Raw genomic sequence first — 22267 nt, forward strand, 5'->3', positions numbered from 1 at the left:
CGCAGTGGATATAACTGTGATCTGGACCGTTTCTGGGGACAAAAATGGCGAATCCACGAGCCTTCTACTCGGCTCTGGTGCGATGTCAGGTCCAAGAGACTGGGGTAATGATTCTTTCTGCTGAAAGGCTCACGGCACACGTCAAATACGCCCGAAAAAGTCCCTTGTTTTGCTGGCGTCCGACCTCTACCGCAGACGGCCTAGATACTAAATTACTCTAAAATGGCTTAAGCCAGGAACGGGGGCGCATGGGCGCTGCCACCCCTGAAAGCGCCATGGGTTTGTGTATCCGTGAACGGAATCAACGTCCACGGTTCCAACAGTGGCTTGTCCCAATAACCAGAAGGCTTGGGACTCGCTGCGGAACTTTGAGACTCTGCGGTCGTGTGCGCTATATCCAGAATCAACAACAATAATGGGGATCACTAACTGTATGCTACTCTAATATCGCGGTCGAAGGGAATGAGAATTCAACCAAGTAGGAAAAAGAAAATAAGCTAATCTTACCGGCTGCATGGGAGATCCCGGTATGATCTACTAAACCCACCGTTAAAGCAATGTGAATCGACTACGCGATCGCTCCTTTATGCGGACGCATAAAACATAAAAAGCGTTGGCAAGAGTGTGAGAATCGCCACATGAGGGAAACTTTTTGGATGATTACTATCTACAGAAATAGCTCTAAATGCCAACCCAATGGTACAATACATGGACCTCCGGTAAAATAGGATATAAATGCAGCCAAAGACGATTTTTGAAAAGGTGACTGTGCCCTGAAAGAATGTCGTGAGAAGCGTCCAAGATGTTTATCGGATCTTTTCGAGCAAGAGCTTGGCGCCACTGCTGGCAGGGCTCGCCTTCTTCTTCCCATCCTCTCCAGCGGTAGAGGCGGAGGCAGCTTTCTCCAAAGCCTTGCGGTTCTTCTTGAGTGTCTTGAGCAGCTCATCTTTCTTGTCGAAATCGTCGGATTCGGCCAGCGCCACAACCACGAAAGGATTCGAGCCTGCAGCCCAGGCCATAATCTCGTCTTGGATCTGTCCATACAGGATGGCATTGAACTTGAGCGGGGGTTCCACCTTCTCAATGGTCTTTTCTTTGTTGTTGAAGCGTCCACCCTGGACCAAGGATTTCAGCATACGTCCGACGTGGGCGGCCTCTTTGGCTTCTGGCTTCGACTTAGCGGCAGTGGCAACAGCGTTGAGCGCTGCAGACTTGTCGCCGTCAGCGTCAAAGAGAACCTCAACAATGAATTGGCATCCGAAGGTAGTCTCCATCAGAGACTCCGCTCTCGCAGCAATGAACTCGAGCAGTGTCTGGGATGCCGCCTTGACAAGCTCCAGACGACGGATGGCAGGTTCCTTCTTAGAGGTCTCCTGTCTGATATCGCGGATCTCCTTCAAGACTGGTTGGTCTGCCTCAGGGAGCAGCCACTTCACCTTATCTCCTGCAAAGGGGAAGAGGATAGGAATGCGGGCAGTTATGTCGTTAACCTGCCAGAGAAGCTCTTCGTAACGGGCTTCTTCCGCCGAACCTTGGTTCAGAAGCTCGGGGAAGATCGATTTGGAACTAAGCTTGGTGTCGTCCACGACTTCGTACGCGGCCAAGAGGACCATGTGGGCGTGTAGATCACCAGCCATCATCTTAATAGTGTCTCTGTAGAATCGGAGCAGGTGTTTGCGGTCCTTCGCATTCGAGTAAGCTAGGCATAGGCACATGAGCCTAGATCCTGACTTTGTGAAGGCCATGTTCTTGGCGAGATCTCCCTCCTCGTCACCCTTAATCAATTCGATGAATTCGTTCGCTTCAGTACTGCCGGGCTTCGTGTTCAAGAAGTACTGTAGCATGGCGTCGTGCAGCATCGTAAAGCCAGTTGCTTTCTTCTGGACGAGCAGGTTGATGAACTCAAGCAGGTATTGCATGATAGGGCCCCTCTTCTCGGGATTCTCCGCGAGAATCTGCGACAGGTCGGCAACGACATCTTCTCCCTTACCAACCTTGAAGATGACAAACTCTGCACCATACCATTCACGCAGAAGTCTCGACCTCTGGTCCTTCGTAGCAACGGTCCGGTAAATGTCATCCACAATCCAAGAGGCCTCCGGGTGTCTCATCAGGCGCTTTACGTGCCCGTAGAACTCGGGAATAACCATATCACGAATCTCGTTGTCTCCATGCACAAGCAATTTACCAATAAGGAACTTGGCGTAACGGCTCTCAGCGAGATCCCTATACCGGCCCTTGAGTTCCCCAGCGATCTGTTTCCGCTGTTCAGGAGTAGCGTATTTCAAAGCGGTCTGAATAACACGGACGGAGTCGTGCTTAAACACGAAATCGGAGACACGACCAGTGATGATCTCAAAGAGTTCCGCAACAAGCTTCTTCCGCTCGTCCTTGGGTACATGGGACTTGCGGCGCAATCGTTCCCAGAGCTTCTTGGACCGAGCGATCAAGTCTGCATTCGGCTTCGCGGCCTTGCGCTCCTGCTGCAATGCCTTCTGTTTGGCGTGTGATTCGCGTGAGGAATTTCCATCTGAAGTGCAAAGCAAAGTCAGCATAAAACATCACCGGCGTCAGACGAAATCATAGACGGGATCGTACTCTTCGCAACAGCATTCTTATCGCCGTTCTCCTTGGTCTCCTCACTATCGCTAGCATCGCCCATATCAACGTCGCCATCTTTATGATCGGCTTCGTCCTCAGAGATCTCAGATTCCCCCATGGAAGAATCGAATTCATCATCTTCACTCTCGTCCTCTTCTGACTCGCTCTCCACAACTTTCTTCTTGTTCTTCTTCTCCACCTTTGTCGACTTCACTTCCTTCTTTGATTTCGACTTAGGAGCAGAAGCGGGAGCGCCATTCTTCGTGGACTTTGAGCTTTTGAGCGCATCCTTCACTTTGGTTCTTTTACCACCGTGATCTTCGCCGGCTTCAACGCGGCGCTTGATTCCAGCCATGATGATTCTCTCAGTTGCAAGATTGGATGGATTCCCGGTTATAAATTAAATCGGTAGGGAAAATAATAAAAATTGGCAGCTGTGCCCACCGCCTTTGCTGCTCGATATTTTTTTTCTGGATAAATTATCGCCGGGGACGTTTTTCGCGGGTCCCGGTGGTGTTTGCTGTGTTTGCACTACATCTGGACCCACGCAGCATTTATCAATGGGAGATAAGGGAAAGATGATGGTATCATGGGAATGACTTTTAATCGGAAAGAGCTGTGCTTTATTATTTCTGATATTATGGTTTGGATGATGTTGGTATTAATGGAACATAGAAGAATTTTCGAGTTACGTTGAGCATCCCGAACACAAATTCATCTTCCCTGGATAAACGACTCACGAATTATATACAATGGATGCTGGCTGGACTCTCTGGTCTTAGTATGATCATATCTCCCTAGATTATAGACGAACGAGGAGGATATAAAGATCAGAAACGCAACATCTGTTGACCAGGTTTTCAAGAGGACCTCCCACGAAAGGAATATTCAAAAACGATCACTGTTCAAAACTCTCGGCTTTAATTATACCTGTTATGAACCTAATAAAGGCTCAGATACGAGTTATGTCCACGTCGGTGACAATCATTCACGAAATTATGGCTGCTCCCTCTGTAATCAGTGCCTGCACTAGAGATCCAAACGAAAGTAAAGTAGTAGTATGCAGACGAAACGAAAAGATCAGGCCAGCCACCGTCGGCGTCTCGTAGACCAATATTATGTCCCAACCCTCTGATCTCGACAGGCGAGCACTCCAAGATGAGGGATTGCCCCAATATAAATAGACCAACCCGGAACGCCGCCATTCCCGTGCAATGAGTCAATTCCGTATTCCTTCCATGGATCATCATACAGTACTCTCCACTTCCGTTCTCTGAGCTTGCGCATTCACGCTCCCTAGTTCGGACCCCTGACCGCTATGAGTCCGTTTCCTACCAGGTAGGAATCCAAGATAGGAGGAGGACGGTCTGCTGTTATTGGTGGTAGAGGGCGTCTCGCTCAAGGTTTCACCGATGCGAGAGAAGATACCCTTCTTTCTTGGTTTGACATCGTCACCCAGGACGACGTCTTCGAATCGTTCCTCCTCCATCGATTGAGGTCGATCGAACGTGCTTCCATTGATTGCCGACCGCGAAGTAATGCGCGAAAACCGGGAATCGAGAGATGTACGAGAAGGTAGTGTATCGACTTGGCTGACAGGCGAGCGCGCAGAAATGTCCTGTGCAGAGAATTAATCTTTCTCCCTGCAATTGAGCCGAAGGAAACTCTCAGGCACTAACAAACGATCGACGGTATGAGTCGAAGGACTCTCGTGAAATAGAGAAAGGCTCATTCTCATTCACCAGACTTCGGTGGTTCGACGACCCAGCCGAGCCGGGGTATTTGCTCCAGAAACTCTGCTTCTCTGGGGGCGACGGCTGTCAATTGCTCGTCAGCTGTAAATCCTACCAAGCGCGATCGACAAATGCTTAGAGGTCACTGGGAAGCCCTACAGGAAGATAGATGCCGCTGTCGTTGACCACTGCAATAGGTCGGTCATCAAGCCGCAATGCCCACGAGAGTGGTGACATTATACAGTCACCCCGTCGTAAATTGTGACCTACCACTCATCTTGTACTCATTAGGCCCCTCATCCTGACTCCGCCTCACATTCAAGGGACTTGAGCGTTGGTTCTCGTCGTTAACAGTAGGTTGGATATCAGCCACGGCTGTGGGCTTTTTGCCCAAGAAATTACGGAACGGAGCCATGGCGGCCAGATCTGGTCTCTATGGAATATAGTATGGTCGCGCTTTAAATGTATGAGACTTCTGGTAACAACGATAAGAGAAATGCAGAGATGACGGGGCGGTAATTGGAAAGATCGCTCCTTTTGGGTTTACGAGGGACGAGATTGGGTTGCTCCAGACTCACATGATCGGAGGGCCGGAGGGGACAACTTCCTTCTGCTGCTCTGCCGTATTCGTCCACACCGACATGGACTGATGCGCAGCATTAATATTATGATCGGAGCTGACGCTAAACGGACTGGAAAGCCACGGTTGTAATCTGACCGAGGCAGTGGTCGCATCATTCTCGTTACGCTGTGGCACAGACCCTACGTATAGATAACTTGGTTGGCCGATACATGTACGATCGTCGGCTGTTCCTTGCTCCTTTAGAGTTACTCTTAGAATACTCTCGCCACCAGGGACGGTCCACAAGCGGGGAGATGTTGGTGCATGCCAAGGTTGAAAGGTCCGAATGAAAGATTTTGCTTTTGTTCGCAAGCGGCCATAGAGGATAGTCCCTAGTTACCTGGTAGCTAATTCTCTGCCTAAGTGGTAGGTAATATGTATTGTTATACAATAATGTTGGCGATCTATAGTGTATGATCATTGCCGTTAGCAACCTTGGGGGAATTTCCTTCTTCATTCTCATTATTAGATACTTTAGACAATTCCGTTCCCATATGATTTTGGGGATGAGTGGGACTGGGTTATAAAACAAAGAAAGGTTCTAATTCCGATCTGTCATGGATAGTCTAGTGGAAGGGCGACTGTAAAGCTGGCAACCCTGCTTAGGTAATTACCAGCGGGCAAGGTGCCTGGTTCGAATCCTGGAGTCGCTGTTGTACTCGTGCGAGTAATCCACGATCGCTACAACGCGTTAAGCAATGAAGATGACCCTTGAGGGAAGCAATTCTGCAGAGACATCTTCACTCTGGGATGGCGGCACCAGATTACACCTGCCCGTTACAGGGAAGCTGGCTGTTAGGTCGCACAACTGCTTTTTTTGTTTCTTTTTTACTCTTTTAGAAACCTGTCTATCTTTTTCAGTTTCTTTTTTTTTTATTTTCTACACAACTTAGGTAGGTAGTCAGCCTTTTACTTTTAATGGCATAGTTACCTAGGTAGTTAACCAATTTATTGAGTGGTTCGCCCCATGTGCCAGCAAGGACCCGGAACGACAAGCCTTGGTCGCTATTTCGACCTATCGGTAGGAACAGAGTCCGTATTATTCCTGAAAAGTATAGGTCTTTCCCCCGCTTTTTTGTGGTCATCTCTCGTTTCTCTGAAATCTGCATGCTGGATGGGCGAGACAGCGATAAAATACGAAATATGGAACAAGGCAGTCACGCGGAGATGCCACTCAGACAGATGGACGTAAGAGAACACCAGCACTTAGATCATCCAGCTACCCAATCGTTTCTGGTCATAGGAGCCCAAGGGATATGTTAGATCCAGACAGACTACGAGTTCTCCTTTTTGGTCGACTGGCAGAAAGCCATGAGAATAGGTATATAAAACTTGGCCACTAGACGTAAAAGCAGGATCAGCCAAGGCAGCACGAAACGTGCCCATACTACGGAGAGAAGACAAATCTCAGAAAGACACCTCTAGTCTATCCACTGGGATCGCGCAGGGATTAAGGAGACCCCTCAACTCTCTTTGTGCCTAAGATGAGTTGGATGGTAGCACAAAGACTTAAGCCGCATACCCGCAGATGAGCAAACGCCGGCTACCGAGTATATGTCAATTTCCAGGGCCGTGAGCCTCACTTGTCTGGGAGTCATATTCCATTCTTTCTTACCCGGTGCATAGTATGAAACAGACGTATGTACATACATTGACAGACTCGCGAAGTGAAGAGCAGCTGTACGCAAATTCGCACTATGGAAGTGAACTTCAGTAGACGTCGGGAACCGTCAATGTAGAGTCGTTCTTTCCCACTCTATTTCGCACACAGTAAGGACGCAGAACATACAAATCAGGTAGGTAGCACTCTTTTGAAATCTAAGTAGCGACTCTTGAGTTGTGGTCTATGATTCCTAACGAGGTGTTCGAAGTAGATCACGACTTCTCAAGCCGCGTGACATCTTGCTTTCGCTTGCCAGTGTTAACCTCTCCTGCTCGAACAGGATCAAGGGACTCCCCGTGTGCTTCTTTTCTGGTATAAACGCCATACAATATCTCTTTTTGTCAACAATAAAAACATCCTATTGTCTGGATGACAACGTTTTAACTTCACGGCCGGACCCAAGAGAGCCGTCTCAACCCATTACAATTCTGTACCTGCATTGACTGTCTTGCTGGGTAGTTGGAGATCTGACGAAGACAACGAGTCAGAAGTGACTACAAACTAAGCCCCGGTTTGACAATGGCATTCTGGACAGGATGGCAGCTGTGGGAGAAAATGTGCCTAGTAAGATTGGGTCATGTTTCCATTCCGAGAGAAGAAATACTGATTGCGGTTGCCTACAGGTTCTTGGTGGCCTTATAGTAAGATTTTTGTGAGGAATAACCTGAGATACCCACTGACAGTGCGCCTAGTTCGTCGTACTTGTCTATGCGCTGTGCATCCTTTCCTACAATAAGCGGACGATCAGAAAACTGGGCGCAACAAACCTCTACCAGAAGACTGATCTAAACCAGAACCGAGATAGCAGTGATACGAGGAGAGACGATATACCTTTCGGTGCGAGGGCACTCGAAAGTGGAATTCAGATTGAAGGTATCTGGATATCGAACCACAACACGCCGGTACCCAGTCCATATCAGTCGGGTACTCCAGTAGGCAGCAGATCACCCAGCCCTTCTCGTCTGGCAGCTCAGCTATCTACTGTCGTGGCGAACTCGAAGGAGCGACAAAGACTCCCAACTGCGCCGCCAGGACTTCACCTGAATGATGCATTGACTCCAGGATATCGTGGAAGCTACTCAAGCGTCCCCAAGAGAAAAACAGGCCCTGAGGACGAGAATGAGCAAAACACTTTTGCCCTGGAAAGATTAGACTCGAGACGGAAAAGTTACTCCGAGACTTGTCAAAGTCACACTCCTCGCACGTCAGGTTCTATGATCAACTTAAACAGATACAGCGAATCAGATAGTGGCAATATGAATGCGACCATACCATTAGACATCTATGGTCGAAGACCAGAGACGGGCTGTGAGTTATTCAGAACATGATCGAAGTAATTGGTATATTGCTAAACTACTTTTTTACCAGTCAGTCGCCTTCACGACGATGCCTCTGAGGAATTTGGAGAAGCAGTGACCCGTCTGCTCAACGAGAGAATGAGCTCCCACTGGCAGACAGTGGATCCAGAAAATGACTGTCGCCAGGTTGATTTGGAGGCCATGAATAACCATAGACGATCGCACGTTGCAGAGACGGGACAGCTGGGAACACCGCGAAACAGCATCCTCAAGTTACAAAATGAGGACATAAACAGTGCTCTCAGCGGAGATGTATTCAGAAGCAATCCTGATCCAAGACGTCAGGATCCTCGGGGATGAAAGTCCGTCTGGCGAGAATGAAGGTACGGTAATTGAAATGACGAAGTATCCTAGTTTTGTTCTTTGGACTATCTGATGTGTATATCTCTAAAGTCTCCTATTATTGAATAAATAAGGAATCTTTAGACACTGTAAGGCGGATTGATACCCATTCAAACTATGTTTCTTCGGAACTGTAGTAGAGACCGTGACTTGAATGTTCTAGATTTCCCAACTTAGCAGCCTGATTCCGCGCACGTGACCTCGCGACAGGCAGCGACGCGTCGGGAAGCGCCTTCAGTCAATCGACACAACAACAAAGTCCAGTCCATCTTTGCCACAGCGAAAAGACCGAAAAATCCTGCTTCTTTGAATCGGCGTCCTCACGGTGAGGACTGCAGCAGCTGTTTCTTCGATATTTGGAGTTTCACATCGTACATTGAAACAATCCCGAGCGCGTGGTTTGGCGTCTGAGTGTTTCCCGGCAGTCGAGACAAGGAGAGGGTCTACTTGCTACTCAGACAAATTTATCCTTCTTACCTAGACAGATGGTTGCCGATATGGAATCGCAGAACGAAATTGAGGATAATGGCCTTCCTGACCCTGGAGCGCCTACGCCTCTGTCTGCTCTAGAGGTAAGAAGACCTACCGGGGGAAGAAATTGCAACGCGTTACGCAAACTATATTGCTCTGGTTCAATGGATATTCTGACAGCTTAACAGGGCATTGCGGGTCTGACGGCACGAGATATAAAGCTCTTCGTTGATGGAGGGTTCCATACTGTTGAGGACGTAGCATACACGTAAGGATACCTGCGATCTTATGCTAAAAGCGAAATATTTCAGCCAGTATGCAAGAAAGAGAATTTTCTGACCGAAATACTGTTCTACAGTCCCAAACGAGTATTGGAGCAGATCAAGGGCATCTCTGAACAAAAGGCGACCAAGGTCTTAGCCGAGGGTAAGTCGTCATAATCGGTTGTCAGACTCTTGAATAAGGATAGGAGACTAATATCTTCGTTACGAAGCTGCCAAACTCGTGCCCATGGGGTTTACGACGGCCACTGAGATGCATGCTCGGCGAAGTGAGCTGATATCAATCACAACGGGTTCGAAACAGCTGGATACTCTTCTGGCGGGAGGTATAGAAACGGGATCAATTACCGAGATTTTCGGAGAATTCAGGACTGGAAAAAGTCAGCTCTGCCATACCCTCGCTGTGACCTGTCAGCTTCCATTTGATATGGGTGGCGGAGAGGGAAAATGCCTGTATATCGATACAGAAGGTACCTTCCGTCCGGTCCGATTGCTAGCAGTTGCTCAGCGATACGGTCTTGTGGGAGAAGAAGTCCTGGATAATGTCGCATATGCCCGAGCCTATAACTCTGATCATCAACTGCAGTTGCTCAACCAGGCATCCCAGATGATGTGCGAGACGCGGTTTTCACTCCTCATCGTTGACTCCGCTACGTCCCTCTACCGTACGGACTTCAACGGACGTGGTGAGCTTTCGAGTCGTCAGACGCACCTTGCAAAGTTCTTGAGGACATTGCAGCGCCTAGCTGATGTATTTGGGATTGCTGTCGTTATCACGAATCAGGTCGTGGCTCAAGTGGACGGTGGACCTAGTGCCATGTTCAATCCCGATCCCAAGAAGCCAATTGGTGGTAATATAATAGCTCATGCAAGCACCACCAGGCTGAGTCTAAAGAAGGGAAGAGGCGAGACTCGAATTTGCAAGATCTATGATAGCCCGTGTCTACCAGAAAGTGACTGTTTGTTCGCAATTAATGAGGACGGTATCGGTGATCCGAGTCCCAAGGACCTGGAAAAGGAGTAGGGTGGGAGAGAAGCCCATTATGATTTTATCATGTGTCATGCATTACTCTGCTTCAGTTGTACGTTTGTTTTGTGGCATAGTACTAGGCGTCTGGATTATATGAGTGAAGAATAGTTATCTGCCTCAATGACTTCGTGACTCCTAATAAAAAAAGCTTTCCTGCGTAAGTTGTGTCCCAATCACAATTTATCAAGTAATGATAGACAATTATAAAACCACATTGGACTTCGCAATCTAGTACACAAGACTAGTTAATATCAAAGACACGAAAGAGACGGGGACAAGCATTGCGGGGAACAGCGCAGTTTATCCCGAAAGGCAAGGCGGTGCGCGTTGGAGAACGCCAAGAAAGTGTTTTTTGAGCAGCTCGAGAGCTCCAGCTTCCGCGCCCTTCATACGCAGCGAGATCCCACACGACGCCAACTAACCGCCATGGAGACTTGACGCGCATATATCTGAATACGTGGGAGATATTGCGCTGTCCTTGATCCGCAATGGCGAAAATTTACAAGGAGACCAAGGTCGATCTTCGACCAGTGTCCCCCAGCACCGTCGTCAACATCCAGATTCCGACCCAGGATGGCGCGCAGCGTCGAGCTAGGTTTTCGATAGCACCATTCGATGCGCAGGAAGAACCGATATCTAAGGATGAGGAGGAATTCGTGAAACGATATCTAGCGACCCAAGGATCCATATACTTCCGTCAGCGAAAGGCTTATCCACGAGCCTTTGTCTGGAGGGTGGTCGACGACAACAGAGTCCTGGAGATCCAGTCTGCCGACTTAACCAGGAGCGCACATGAGCATCATGAAGCCAACGTTAGACTTCGATTGGATTTCCAGGAGGCGATTATCCCGTCAGGAGTTGCACTTGCGGATCCGGAAGATCATGAGGTGGTGAATGTGTTCGTGCTCACTGTCTCAAAACAATTGCACACTTTGACCCTGCGGCCTGAATTCTTTCGGAGGACATCTTCAATTGATGAAAATGTATCAGATTGGTGCAAGACGTCCACACCAGCGCCCTTGGCTTTTTCATATCCGCATCGACTCCATGCCAGCAGCCCATACGAACTTTTTATCTCCTTGGACAGTGGAGCGCTACTGCGCTTGACAAGGAGAGCTGGAGACGATGGTATACCTTTTCTTACCCTTGAACTTACTTCCTGCTAGTAGACACTGACTCGGCTTCATTATAGGCTCCCACTGGTCGCCAATTACGTTTGATGAGAAGACTTGGGGTGCGTCGCTACGCGGCCTTGTGAAGTGGAATGCCCAGCCAACGATTCGATTCGATGGTCGTAACCTTGATCAGACAACCGCTACTGCTATTGCAACAACCTCTGACCAGACTTATGTCTTCGCCGTTTGCCTAAACCACACGTTGAAAGTATGGAACCTGGCGTCGAATAAGCTGGTTGGTTCGAAAGATCTGTTGAACCGCCCGGTACAGCCTCAGGACACACCCTCGTATACCCTCAACCCGGCAGATTCATCCTTCATTCGGGTGTTCAATGCTGAGAGGGCAATGGATGGCGGTCATCGATACTACATCGCTACCTACTCCCCGCATGAGGATGGAATTTTCAAGTTCTGGGCTGTCAAGGGAGGTTTAACGGCGCCGTTAACCATCGAAGACCTCTTCCCCGACGCCACTCTCAAAGTCCCTGATCCGGACCCATCAGGAAACATGTTCTGGAGTGTCGCTGATTTCCAGATTAGACCCATGGAGGAGGGCCGGCACATGGAGTTATGGGTTTTGTGGCGGAACAAAAGTCTGTACCAGTTGAACAGTCTACACTTCGACTTCCAAAGTTTGGTTCAGGACTGGTCGACTAACTGGGTTTCATCGGCCATGGAACTGCGTCGTCATGAACCACCCCCGGCTATGGTATCTTCAGATGCGGTTGATCCAACCGAGAAGTGGTTGGAATATATTTTCAGTCCTGGGAGATACTCGCCTGAGACTTTAGAGACAGCTCTAGCAGCCTACCAAGAAGCCCTAAGACCCATGTCTTCGGCTTCTGCACTCAAGAGAAGCGTACCGTTGCAGGAGAGACTCTGCTCTACTATCGCAGCGACAGTGTCCCTGCGGAAGTATTCCGAGGATGATATGGACTTCACCAGATACAGAACTGATACGGATACCAAGTGGCGGCAGTTTTGGCAGATAGCCGACGACATCAACCAAAGGCGAATGGAGCCGTTATCTCTTGCTTACGATACATATGCTGATATGCCGTGGGTATTGTTGTCGGATGCCTGCATCCTCGTACGCGAATGCAGCGCTACAGAGCTGGTTCTTCATAACTCAGGCTCAGTGTTGCGCGATGAGATCGCCAAAATCGGCGATCGTTGGCGGCACCGGAATGTTGAGTCGGAGTTAGGTGACTTATACGAGCAGACACCGTATCTAATCAATGTCGCTGCAGGCTTCAGGAAAGGACTATCCCCTGAAGTTGACAGAGCCTGCCAGGCCGCCTTGCATGCAGAGATATTCGTTGAACCATCCCTTTCCGTTCCAGATCGAATGGCAGCTTTCCAAGAACGGTGTGAACTCGGTGAACGCGTCACTGACGAGGCCTTTGACAATCTCTGCGCTGCCATGAATGAGCACTTGAACATATACAACCTCCCAAGCGAGCTCTTTTACTCCATTATAAGCACGGCACCGCTAGGTTTCCCAGGAAAGGACTCGGATCTTCTCTGTACTGTATTTGGACTCCGAGCTACGGTCAACGGTGCTCAAGAGATGATACTGCACACGAAACAGGTTCTTTATGATCTTCTAATCCTTGTAGTCTTCTTGGATGGAGAGATTAACCAGGAGGAAGGCTCGACCTTCGATGCGGTCGACCTGTTCTCTACGCTTGTTGATATGCTGAGAGAGTACGAGATGATGTCTTGGTTGGGTTCGCACACCCGCAAACGCACTGAACGGCATCTTGAAGAGTCTGAGACGGCAGGTTCAACTTTCTCACTAAAGAACCCAGAGACAAAAAACAGAAATGTCAGGGTTACTACAATTCTCGAGGATCTTTTTGCCGTCCACATAAAACCTCGCCCACCAATTGGTATACCGCAGACTTGCACGTTGACTTATGGCATTCGTGATGTGATATCATGGGTGACAAGACAGGGTGAAGTTGCTTATCCTAATGTCCTGGTCTTTATACAATGCGATCTAATCGCCAACGGGAATATCAACCTTGCGTCTGATTTCTGGCGGTTCCAACCGACTACTGCGTGGGCAACTTATGTGAAAGGCCGACTGTGCATCGCGAAGTCAGAATATGACATGGCAGCCGTTTACTTCAAGAAGGCCGCACATCTACTTTGTGAGTTATATGCATAGCATGAATTCGTGTGCTGCAATGCTGACTTCTTTTCCCTCTAGCTTCCGGAAGGGCTCTCGGGAATCTCCACGAGATGTCGTCTGGCCTTATCGATATTCTCTCCGTTGATAACTTCAATAATGGGCTTCCCAAATATTTCCAGCATATTCTTACTCTATTCGAACATGCTAGGGCATTTTCTTATGTCGCTGACTTTGCGATCCTTGCGTTGCAAGCTCTCGAGTGCGATAACAAGAATTCCATACGTGATTCGGACTACGCCTCTCTGCGCACCGACTTACTATCACGACTTTTCCATGCATCCCTGAAGACCTGTCAATTCGACCAGGCTTACTCGGCACTCTCCCGCTACACAGATTTGGCGTTGCAGAAATCCGCGCTCGGCTCCCTGATCACCAGCATACTCTCAGTGTCAGGCCCCGGTACCGCGGGTCTTAAGCAGCTTCTCCACTTACCTATTCCCCTCACTCCCCACCTCTCATCTTACGTTGATGATACACTTGTGTCACTATCCAAGAGGCAGACTTCCTTCATTTCTCCTCTTGAACCCAGCAATAGGAGTCCTGACTATCAGAGGATTCTCCACGCATATCGGATTTCACGCAACGATTTCCGTGGTGCGGCCGAGGTGGGCTACCAAATCGTGCAGCGACTACGGAAAGCAAGAGATGCCCCATCTCAGCAATTGATATTCAAGAAGAACAATGACAACGACGATACAAAACGCATGATCGAGGAAGATGACCTGGAGAGCAAAGAGATAAGACACGAACTTCTCGCTCTGATAAACCTGCTTGCCTGCGTTGAGAAGAGTGAGGCTTATATCTTCGTCGAAACCGAAGAATCTCTTTCCGGTGGGGAACCTAACAGACGCCGCAGCCTGCAAAAGGACGACGACGTGTTCATGGATGATGTTAGCATTGGTTCACCGTCTGCAAGTCACAGGGCAAGTTCTAGTGGAGGCTTCAACTTGAGTGGCCGCAGAGATAGCAGATCGTCTATAGGTGGTGGTGCTGGATTCAATGGCTTCCATGAGTCAAATAAGCCACGCCGGAGGGTCATAGTCACTCTTGACCACCTGCGTCGGGAATACCAGGCGGAGTTGGATCGTGTGAGCCGGATCGAGCGAGGCGACTGGGAGTTTGGCGCAGTTGAGGCAGATGAAGAGGACAATGAAGACACCATGGTGCTCTCGTAGCCTGTTGCTACGAACCCTGACTTCTTTGTAGCACTTCGAAATCTCATTGTTCTGTGTTCTGAGATCCCCTTATACTGTACTTTCATGATGGCGAGGGGACATGACGATGTTTGGCTAATTTCATCTTACTGAAGGGAGGAGTATTTAGGCGTGTCTTCTCATCGGATTTCGTATCAGGTCCTGGGGGAATAATCCTAAAATCAGCATCTCGATCAACCTTACAAAATCATATATGTAAGAATAGTCGCCAATTACCCGAACTTCAGAGTTTCAATTTGTTTTCAGTAGCTTAAATCATAATAGGACATAGAAACATAAATTCAACCAGAAAGCATATAAGAAAATGAGAGGCATTTGCGTTAAACTATTCATGTCCTTCGTCATGCAATTTACTGCTCTTTTTGTTTTTGTGCTTTGATGGGACTACACCGTCCGCGTAGCATTAACCCTGGAAGAACCAGGCCATTGATCGAGTCTCGTATGTAATTACGAGGTCAGTCCATCTCTTCCTAATCTGACTCCTCGGCAGCAGCGTTTGCATAGAATCTGCTGAAAGCAGAGTCTGTGGACAACAATGTATACGGATCGTCGAACGCAATAAGTCGGCCTGCCTCAAGCATAGCGATCTTGTCGTAGTCAAGGATAGTATCTAATTTATGCGCAACTGTTATGATGGTATGATTCGCAAAATTCTCACGGATGATACGCTGCATAATGTTCTCAGTCTTGCTGTCGATGCTATTGGTAAGCAAGTAGTTAGCACTGTGTTGCAGGTTTCGCTTTTAATTTTCCTTACTTGCTGGTTGCCTCATCAAGGATTAGAATTGTGCTCGGACGCAACATTGCTCGTGCTAGGCAGAATAGCTGTTTCTGGCCATGTGAGAGGAAAAGCTCATCTATATCTGTGTCCAAGTCGCCTTTCTCCTGAATTACAGACATCAACTGTACGCTTTCCAGGGCATTAATTATGGCATTTTCTGAACACAATCCTGTAGGGTCGGCGTTTAGTCGTACAGTTCCTTTAATTAGAAATGGATCTTGACAAACACCGATGATGCGAGAACGGATCTCCTGGCGGGGTATGGTGGAAATATCAATACCATCGATGGTTATTGTGCCGGAAGATAGCTCAATCATGCGGAATAGAGACAGGACCAGAGAGCTCTTACCGCTTGAAGGGATCGTCAGCTTGTAACCTTCTATGGAGCAGATTTTTGCTTACCTCCCGGTCCTTCCGCAAATCCCAATCTTCTCACCCGTCTGTATAGAAAAAGATATATTGCGGAGTACAAGCTCGTCTGGTCTGATAGCTGGTTAGTTTCAAGACGTATTTATACAGTAGAAGGGCATTGAACTAACGTATAAGCTGCTGAGACATCTTTGAATTCAATGCTACCATTTGAGGGCCAATATGTTGGAACTGGGCCATTCTCTGTTGGTAGGTCTTCTGACTTGACGCTTTCGCTGAAAACCTTCACACGAGCAACGGCTCCAATATGTGTCTCCAGGTTTGTCCAGTATGTTACCAGTAGCTTGATGCTTTGGCTGAACATTATGACGTTCAAAAGTGCAACACCAACGAAGCCAGCACTAAGATCAGGGCGTAGCTCTACAACGAGGATTATCAAGAGGGTTGCTATGCCAGCGACCATTAGATCCAAGACCAATGTCAGCCAGCGTTGAACAGCAAAGAGAAGATAAAACGGTCTTTGAGACCTATCGAGGAGTTGGTGGTTCTTTCGTTCCATAGCCTGTTGCCATCCGAACGCTCTTAGGGTGAGGAGTCCGCAAAGAGATTCAGCAAAGTGAGAATATAGTGGAGCCTTTGACTCAAGATCCATAAAACGTAGCTGGCGGGAGGTTCGCAAGTAGACTTTTTGACAGAAGTATAGAATAGCTAGTACTGCGGGAAATGAGATAGCCGTGTATGGTGATGATACTCCAATGAGAGTCATTTGCGCAATGCAAAGGACAAAGGCTACCCATATGTCATCAGCTTGCGTCCAAGAAGCGAGGTAAGATAATAAACTCATTAAAGCATATCTAAAGTTTGGAACTTACTTGCAAATGTGTTAAGAGCAACGACAGGCAGCTCCATATCTATAAGCTGCAAGTCCTGGCTAAACCTGTTAAGCGTGACGCCGATATCTGTAGTTGAGAAGAATGTTGTAGGAGCGCTACTCGAAATTAGCATATCGCAACACAAATGAAAGATAAGACATCACCTCAGAACAGTATTCAGCAAAGTCCAATGGAAATGCTCTCCTGATCTAGGAACCATTGTGATTATAATTTGCCTGGTTTGAGAAAATTAGCCAGAAGCATAGATGCGTCTTTCCTCACTCACCAGCACGCGATGACCAGAGAGCCAAGCGCCAACACACCAAGCATAGCATATATTCCAAGGTAGTAAGCGAGGTGTTTCCCTGGCTCTTCTATGTTCGAAATTGCCCACCATTTTACCCATATGCCTGATGAAGAAGTTAGAATATCGAGTACTGTACTTGTGGAATCAGGATAGAAGTTGCTCACTTGGAAACGAAATGCAGAAGACAAATGCGCTTATGAAGATAGCAAATATTAAAGCCCCGAGCTTTCCTATGCTCTTAATGTAGTAAAGATAAACTGCGATATCTCCTGTTTTCTTGTTGGCTTCTGCTTCGATGCTCTGTTCCGTTTTCGCTGCAATCGGCGAGGAACTGGCATTTGATAGCAATTTTGACTTTGAGCGCTTCTCAGGTTTATAGTCCCATTCAGCAGGAGGTAGCTCAAAGCTCGATACATAGCCACCTGACGCATTAAGGGCGTGAAATTGTCCTTGCTCTTTAATACGGCCTCCTGTATCTAAGACGATGATATGATCGGCGTACGGAATACGTTTCGCTGTGCAAAAATCAGCTTTGTGCATCTCTTTTTTAAATTCTGATGACGATGAAGGTCGTCTCTACCTGAGCTGGAGGCTAAGATAACGGTCGATCGAGATCGGCGTAGCAGCCCATCTTTACCTATTAGGCTATGAAATATTTGATTCTCTGTGGCCGCATCAAGCCCGCTAAACGAATCATCAAGGATGACGATCTCCCGTCTCGAATATACGGCCCTTGCTAGCGCCTAAGATCTGATATTAGCACTCGTTGGTAAATGCAGGGACCATTAGACTTACGATTCGCTGTCTTTGTCCCCCACTAAGTGCAACCCCCCTGCTTCCGATTATCGTTTGATCTCCAGCAGGTAGCAGGCGGATATCTTCCTCCAGTGCGCACGACCTAATGACAGTGGTATACCAGGCCGGGTCAAATGGAGACACTGCAGCTATACTTTTCTGGATAGTCTCATTTAGATGCCATGGACTTTGGTCACAGTATGCGATATTCTCCGAGGAAAGCTGTACAGTCCCTTCCAAACAGGCGACCTCGCCAAGGAAAGCTTTAAGCAAGGTAGATTTGCCGCATCCGACGGGGCCAACCAAAATGGCGAATTTTTCTCGAGGAATTACAATATTTATTGATTTCAGAATAGGTTCTCCGAGATCCCATCCGAAGTGACCGTCATGCACAGTGACTGCGTCATTATAGAGTTCTCTCAGATTACCTTTTATTGAGCGACTCATCTCGGACGTCTTTGTACCAATACTTATTTTTTCAGAGCCAAATGACGGTATAGAATGCTCCGAAATGTCGATTGAGGATTCCGAAGATTTCGATGGCAGTTGACGTTGATCGATATAGTCTTCTTTGCTCAAGAAAGTTTGTATCCTGGTAAAAGAACCAAGAGATCCCATGAATGATACCAATGACATTACCAGCGACGCCAGGGGATCCGTGAGTAGTGCAAAGAGTGACAATGAAGTGTATATCCGTGCTGTGTCGAGGATACTGTCGCCTCCACTCTTGGGGGATATAGCCACGTATACAGCGAATGTGATTATGGGGACGAATATTTGAGACACATATGCTAGAATGGTTATCAGAGTTGAATATCAGCGGTACTTAGGAAGATTAGAAAGGCCCTCACCTAGAGTCATGTTCCAAATCAGAAGTCTTCGAAACTTCTTGGAGATAGTCAATTCGCTAATGCGAAGCCTTTGTAGACTCGATAATAGGACCTGTTTCAAGCCACACATTTTGATACCTTTCATGGATCCAAGCATGGAGGTAGTGAAAGACACCCGCCTTTCTATTGCTTCAAGCCACATGGCCTGGCGAGAAACGACGAGAAACATTGTGATCATGGAACCCACTAGAGTAACTATCCAATATAGTCAGGGTCTCGATGTTATTGACTTACAGAATAAAGGTTCGTTTACTTACTGATTGATACTCCCACGGGAACAGCACAAGCAACCCCTAATTGGATATCCAGAAGGTATATAGCAACACAAACTTCAATAATATTAGCCCATATTTCATGCATTGTCTGCCAGCCTTGGACAATCCGTTCGATATCAGCACTCATGAGTGTGAGGGAAGCAGCGGGGTCGACGTCTTTCGCATTGAGTCGAATCGCCTTTCTGTATACCATTGATACGAGCGCTCCCCTCAGCATGGTAATGGCGCGATATGTTATATGTTGATATTGGCCCATAAAAATCTAACACGAGTCTCGTCAGCCTACTATTGGGCAGAGACGATATGATTTACGAACCGCTATCCCGCCATATACCAGTACGTATGCACCAATCAGGCCATATCCGAAATTATTTGTCTGACTGGTCACATCCTGTATTGACAGTATGAGAGTTCTGTTTATCAGCAGAGGCTGGCAGAAGTTCAACGCTATCAGGAATGCCCGAGGAGTGGCGGCAGCTAACAAAGGCCATTTTAACGTGTTCATTGCGACGAAGAATAGTGAATGCGGATTTCTTCTTGTTACTGGCCGAATAATCAATCCTCTGAGGACTCCGACGCATTTTCAGGGATGAGTACCTTTATTATTCCACATAGCTGTCATGGTGCTATCAATACGCTCAGATGCTAGATGCTTGTCGAGAACGAATAGATCATCGACGCCCAGAAGCTGTGAGAATCCTTTTCGGAACAATGGATTGAGCCACCAAAAGAGGCTTCTATTCCATATACTTGCTGTTGCTTCATGTGGATAGCTCCTGTATTCAGGCAATAGAATACCTCTCTTCTCGAGTGCTTCAAGTATGAGGGCTAACGTTTTAATTCCCACGGTGACCGTGAACATAGTCGCGATAAGTCCATTGTAATCATTTGTCCGACGCAGCCATAGAGTTCTCGCTCTGGGTATGTCGAATGCAAGACTGAGAAATAGGTAGATGCTTAGCATGATAGACGGCCGGACTGAGTTCTTGTGCTCTGTGTACGAGAGGATAAAAAAGACAGCTGTCCCTGCTACTGTGATTACAGCTGTTGGAATTGAGGCCGGAGTCCTTTCCGCCGGTGGAAGAGCCCATAATATGATGAGGATGGTTTGGATCACTCCCAGAGCTATAAATGCTGTCTAGGTATGACAGAATAGTAAGTGCATCTGGATGTATGGGCGAAGGCTTGATGTTGACTATACAATTTTCACTGGTAACAACCCACCATGTGTCACCTTTCTCCTCTTTCTCACCAGATAAAGGATTCGTAAAGGTGCAATTGTAATAAATAAACAAAGCGGCAACAGAGTGAGTATACTCTCTTCGAATAACAGAGTGAAGTCAAACCCTCCGCGACAATACGACGCATGAAGACGCAGTGTACTGTCGAGTGTCTGGCAAGATAACTCTTGTGATGCCATACTGTGTTGATGATATGAATTGGTCTTGGGGACCGAAGAGATCTGTAGAGATTGACGCGGATGAGGCGGTTTGTCCAGCGTAAGTCATAACAAACACGTTTTCTGGTCTGGTTCCCCAGTATTTGCGAACGAAAAGAGTACCCGCTGTAGTTTCGCGATACACAGCCCCTTATACTCAGACGATTACGATTGGCTTTGTGTTAAAAAAGATTTTCTATTCTGTTGCGTGTGCAACAAGGGTCTTCGTGGCAACCGGAAAATTTACTTCTAGGCTGTGTCTTTAGTCGCAAAAAAATCCAGTCTGGATTCGAAGCTCAGTGGTCAGGACTAATGTACTTGTGTACGACCATGCATGTTTTAAACCTGATTCCAGCCTGCTGTAAATTGAGGGATGACCAATACTCTTCACGCAATACTTGAACTCAGAAACTCTTCGCTAGTTCCGAAGCTTCAGTGACCGGATAAAAACATAATATCAGATTACGTGTGGTCGCAGGGAGCTAGGAGTTTTCGTCTGTGTAACCAACTGTGGGGCAAGAAAAAGTAAGTAATAGCATTTGCTATTTCTTTTTATTTATTTGGGGGTACCAACAGTTTGTGCAAGCTGAAACAAGATGTATGTATGGCATTGTATGCAAGATGTATGTATGTGGGTGACAGTGTTAGCTACTTACAGGCTTAGACTATTCCACGATAGTTCCAGGAATCTGAGATCAGGAGAAAGATGCCGGTCGGCCCGGAAGGAGTCTCGATTGTTCTAGATCGATGGTGTACTGGCTATAGTACGGATGTGTCTGCTCAATGAGGATTTGCGGAGCAGTGGTCTAGATCAAGGACGACCTCGACCTCGACCGAAAGTAAGACAGGTATCAAGTCAATTACAGCATACGTAACGCGACTATTGGTAATTGCTGCCAAGTATAAAAAGCAAAACCCCATAAAACGTGTGATCATCACATAAGTACAGAGAACGTGGCAAAGGCTAGCAGGGGAGAACTGGGTCATGCTTCCGGAACGAAGACCGACATATGGTAGCATTGCAGAATGAACGCGATACATGGATATACAAAAAATGAGATGTGACTACGGAGAACATCGGATATGCACAAGAGTTAAGTATAGTCGGAGATATTTTGACGAGACACTAAAGGATTGGACAGACTTTTTACTGTGGAACGCAACGTCCCTTCTGACCTCTCTCATAGAACTGTGTCATGGAAACAGCCTGGAAGGTAATAATTTGATGTTACTGGAATATCTCATTGAACAAAGTAGCTGTTTACTGTGGATGAAGAATCCTTTCCCTGCGCGAAGGCTTACAGACCCCGGAGTGAGATCTTATCCACCTAAGGCAAAGCAATGTAACTTCCGTGGAACACAGGGAGTAACTTGTAAGCAACTTTTCAGAAACGTCGCATTGGACATATAGAGTGGCATCTGTCTTTGACATCCTCATTTGGTAGGGTGACCACTATGATCAAGATGTAGGCGCATGGTTTACGCCGAGGCTAATAGCCATTGACGCTTCACTATCACAGGCATGACACATGTATTTCGTTTATTTATTCTATTTTCTATCAAGAATGCATGGAATATTAGCTGAAGACTTGGGTATGCCCTCTCATTGGACCAAGAACAAGCAGGGAAGACCTGAAGATGACTTACTAAGTTGATTCCAATGCAGAACTCCGTTCCAGCATAGGCCTTGTTGGGACGGCGAAGTAGTAGGTGCAGTCCAGAAAAAATGCTTTCGTAGCTCAATTCACATTGGGCTTTGTCTAATACTCCCGGCTAAATCCGTAGTCTAGTTGAGACAAATCCAGTGACATACACGAAGGGCTACGTGGACACAGGAAATGAATGGTAAGTCA

General features: G+C 47.3%; 6 protein-coding genes across 6 annotated transcripts; 3 read left to right on the top strand and 3 right to left on the bottom strand.

Annotated features, from left to right (window-relative positions):
- Positions 1–635: 635 nt before the first annotated feature.
- On the bottom strand, positions 636–3245 carry C8Q69DRAFT_435639 (armadillo-type protein). Its single transcript, XM_028628550.1, has 2 exons — positions 2599–3245; positions 636–2530 (listed from the first exon to the last, which is right to left on the bottom strand). Exons 1-2 carry the CDS (start codon positions 2954–2956, stop codon positions 807–809), a joined length of 2082 nt encoding a protein of 693 aa, XP_028483326.1. The 5' UTR covers positions 2957–3245; the 3' UTR covers positions 636–806.
- Positions 3246–3778: 533 nt separating this feature from the next.
- Positions 3779–5007, bottom strand: C8Q69DRAFT_331910 (hypothetical protein). The gene is made up of 4 exons (XM_028627485.1): positions 4605–5007; positions 4494–4522; positions 4281–4418; positions 3779–4219 (listed from the first exon to the last, which is right to left on the bottom strand). Exons 1-4 carry the CDS (start codon positions 4747–4749, stop codon positions 3848–3850), a joined length of 684 nt encoding a protein of 227 aa, XP_028483327.1. The 5' UTR covers positions 4750–5007; the 3' UTR covers positions 3779–3847.
- Positions 5008–6746: 1739 nt separating this feature from the next.
- On the top strand, positions 6747–8474 carry C8Q69DRAFT_331996 (hypothetical protein). The gene is made up of 6 exons (XM_028627487.1): positions 6747–6752; positions 6831–6931; positions 7108–7183; positions 7243–7260; positions 7312–7927; positions 7988–8474. Exons 3-6 carry the CDS (start codon positions 7139–7141, stop codon positions 8275–8277), a joined length of 969 nt encoding a protein of 322 aa, XP_028483328.1. The 5' UTR covers positions 6747–6752; positions 6831–6931; positions 7108–7138; the 3' UTR covers positions 8278–8474.
- Positions 8475–8573: 99 nt separating this feature from the next.
- Positions 8574–10319, top strand: C8Q69DRAFT_474507 (DNA repair protein RAD51). Its single transcript, XM_028631129.1, has 4 exons — positions 8574–8891; positions 8979–9058; positions 9149–9216; positions 9284–10319. The coding sequence occupies exons 1-4, from the start codon at positions 8805–8807 to the stop codon at positions 10093–10095; spliced, it is 1047 nt and encodes a 348-aa protein (XP_028483329.1). The 5' UTR covers positions 8574–8804; the 3' UTR covers positions 10096–10319.
- Positions 10320–10421: 102 nt separating this feature from the next.
- Positions 10422–14901, top strand: C8Q69DRAFT_529560 (nucleoporin Nup120/160-domain-containing protein). Its single transcript, XM_028633697.1, has 3 exons — positions 10422–11229; positions 11294–13432; positions 13492–14901. The coding sequence occupies exons 1-3, from the start codon at positions 10590–10592 to the stop codon at positions 14646–14648; spliced, it is 3936 nt and encodes a 1311-aa protein (XP_028483330.1). The 5' UTR covers positions 10422–10589; the 3' UTR covers positions 14649–14901.
- Positions 14902–20561, bottom strand: C8Q69DRAFT_474513 (putative ABC multidrug transporter). The gene is made up of 15 exons (XM_028631130.1): positions 20178–20561; positions 19574–20114; positions 19293–19519; positions 18959–19238; positions 18663–18896; positions 17812–18602; positions 17597–17759; positions 17181–17531; positions 16996–17119; positions 16874–16945; positions 16710–16825; positions 16008–16626; positions 15871–15951; positions 15445–15819; positions 14902–15386 (listed from the first exon to the last, which is right to left on the bottom strand). Exons 1-15 carry the CDS (start codon positions 20394–20396, stop codon positions 15158–15160), a joined length of 4422 nt encoding a protein of 1473 aa, XP_028483331.1. The 5' UTR covers positions 20397–20561; the 3' UTR covers positions 14902–15157.
- Between the last annotated feature and the right edge of the window lie 1706 nt (positions 20562–22267).

Source organism: Paecilomyces variotii (assembly GCF_004022145.1).
Source record: "Paecilomyces variotii strain CBS 101075 chromosome Unknown C8Q69scaffold_9, whole genome shotgun sequence".
NCBI lineage: Eukaryota > Fungi > Ascomycota > Eurotiomycetes > Eurotiales > Thermoascaceae > Paecilomyces > Paecilomyces variotii.

Excerpts from the sequence above, each read along its gene's own strand:
- C8Q69DRAFT_435639 (XM_028628550.1), bottom strand. The coding sequence starts at position 2,956 with ATGGCTGGAATCAAGCGCCGCGTTGAAGCCGGCGAAGATCACGGTGGT. Across the intron at positions 2,531-2,598 it reads TAAGAATGCTGTTGCGAAGA|ATGGAAATTCCTCACGCGAA; the intron begins GTACGATCCCGT and ends TTTGCACTTCAG.
- C8Q69DRAFT_331910 (XM_028627485.1), bottom strand. The coding sequence starts at position 4,749 with ATGGCTCCGTTCCGTAATTTCTTGGGCAAAAAGCCCACAGCCGTGGCT. Across the intron at positions 4,523-4,604 it reads TAATGAGTACAAGATGAGTG|TGGTCAACGACAGCGGCATC; the intron begins GTAGGTCACAAT and ends GACCTATTGCAG. Across the intron at positions 4,419-4,493 it reads ACAGCGGCATCTATCTTCCT|CCGTCGCCCCCAGAGAAGCA; the intron begins GTAGGGCTTCCC and ends AGCAATTGACAG.
- C8Q69DRAFT_331996 (XM_028627487.1), top strand. The coding sequence starts at position 7,139 with ATGGCATTCTGGACAGGATGGCAGCTGTGGGAGAAAATGTGCCTA. Across the intron at positions 7,928-7,987 it reads TCGAAGACCAGAGACGGGCT|TCAGTCGCCTTCACGACGAT; the intron begins GTGAGTTATTCA and ends CTTTTTTACCAG.
- C8Q69DRAFT_474507 (XM_028631129.1), top strand. The coding sequence starts at position 8,805 with ATGGTTGCCGATATGGAATCGCAGAACGAAATTGAGGATAATGGCCTT. Across the intron at positions 8,892-8,978 it reads CGCCTCTGTCTGCTCTAGAG|GGCATTGCGGGTCTGACGGC; the intron begins GTAAGAAGACCT and ends ACAGCTTAACAG. Across the intron at positions 9,217-9,283 it reads GACCAAGGTCTTAGCCGAGG|CTGCCAAACTCGTGCCCATG; the intron begins GTAAGTCGTCAT and ends TTCGTTACGAAG.
- C8Q69DRAFT_529560 (XM_028633697.1), top strand. The coding sequence starts at position 10,590 with ATGGCGAAAATTTACAAGGAGACCAAGGTCGATCTTCGACCAGTGTCC. Across the intron at positions 11,230-11,293 it reads AAGGAGAGCTGGAGACGATG|GCTCCCACTGGTCGCCAATT; the intron begins GTATACCTTTTC and ends GCTTCATTATAG. Across the intron at positions 13,433-13,491 it reads GAAGGCCGCACATCTACTTT|CTTCCGGAAGGGCTCTCGGG; the intron begins GTGAGTTATATG and ends TTTTCCCTCTAG.
- C8Q69DRAFT_474513 (XM_028631130.1), bottom strand. The coding sequence starts at position 20,396 with ATGGCATCACAAGAGTTATCTTGCCAGACACTCGACAGTACACTGCGT. Across the intron at positions 17,760-17,811 it reads GGGGACAAAGACAGCGAATC|GCGCTAGCAAGGGCCGTATA; the intron begins GTAAGTCTAATG and ends ATCAGATCTTAG. Across the intron at positions 15,952-16,007 it reads GATGTCTCAGCAGCTTATAC|ACCAGACGAGCTTGTACTCC; the intron begins GTTAGTTCAATG and ends ACCAGCTATCAG.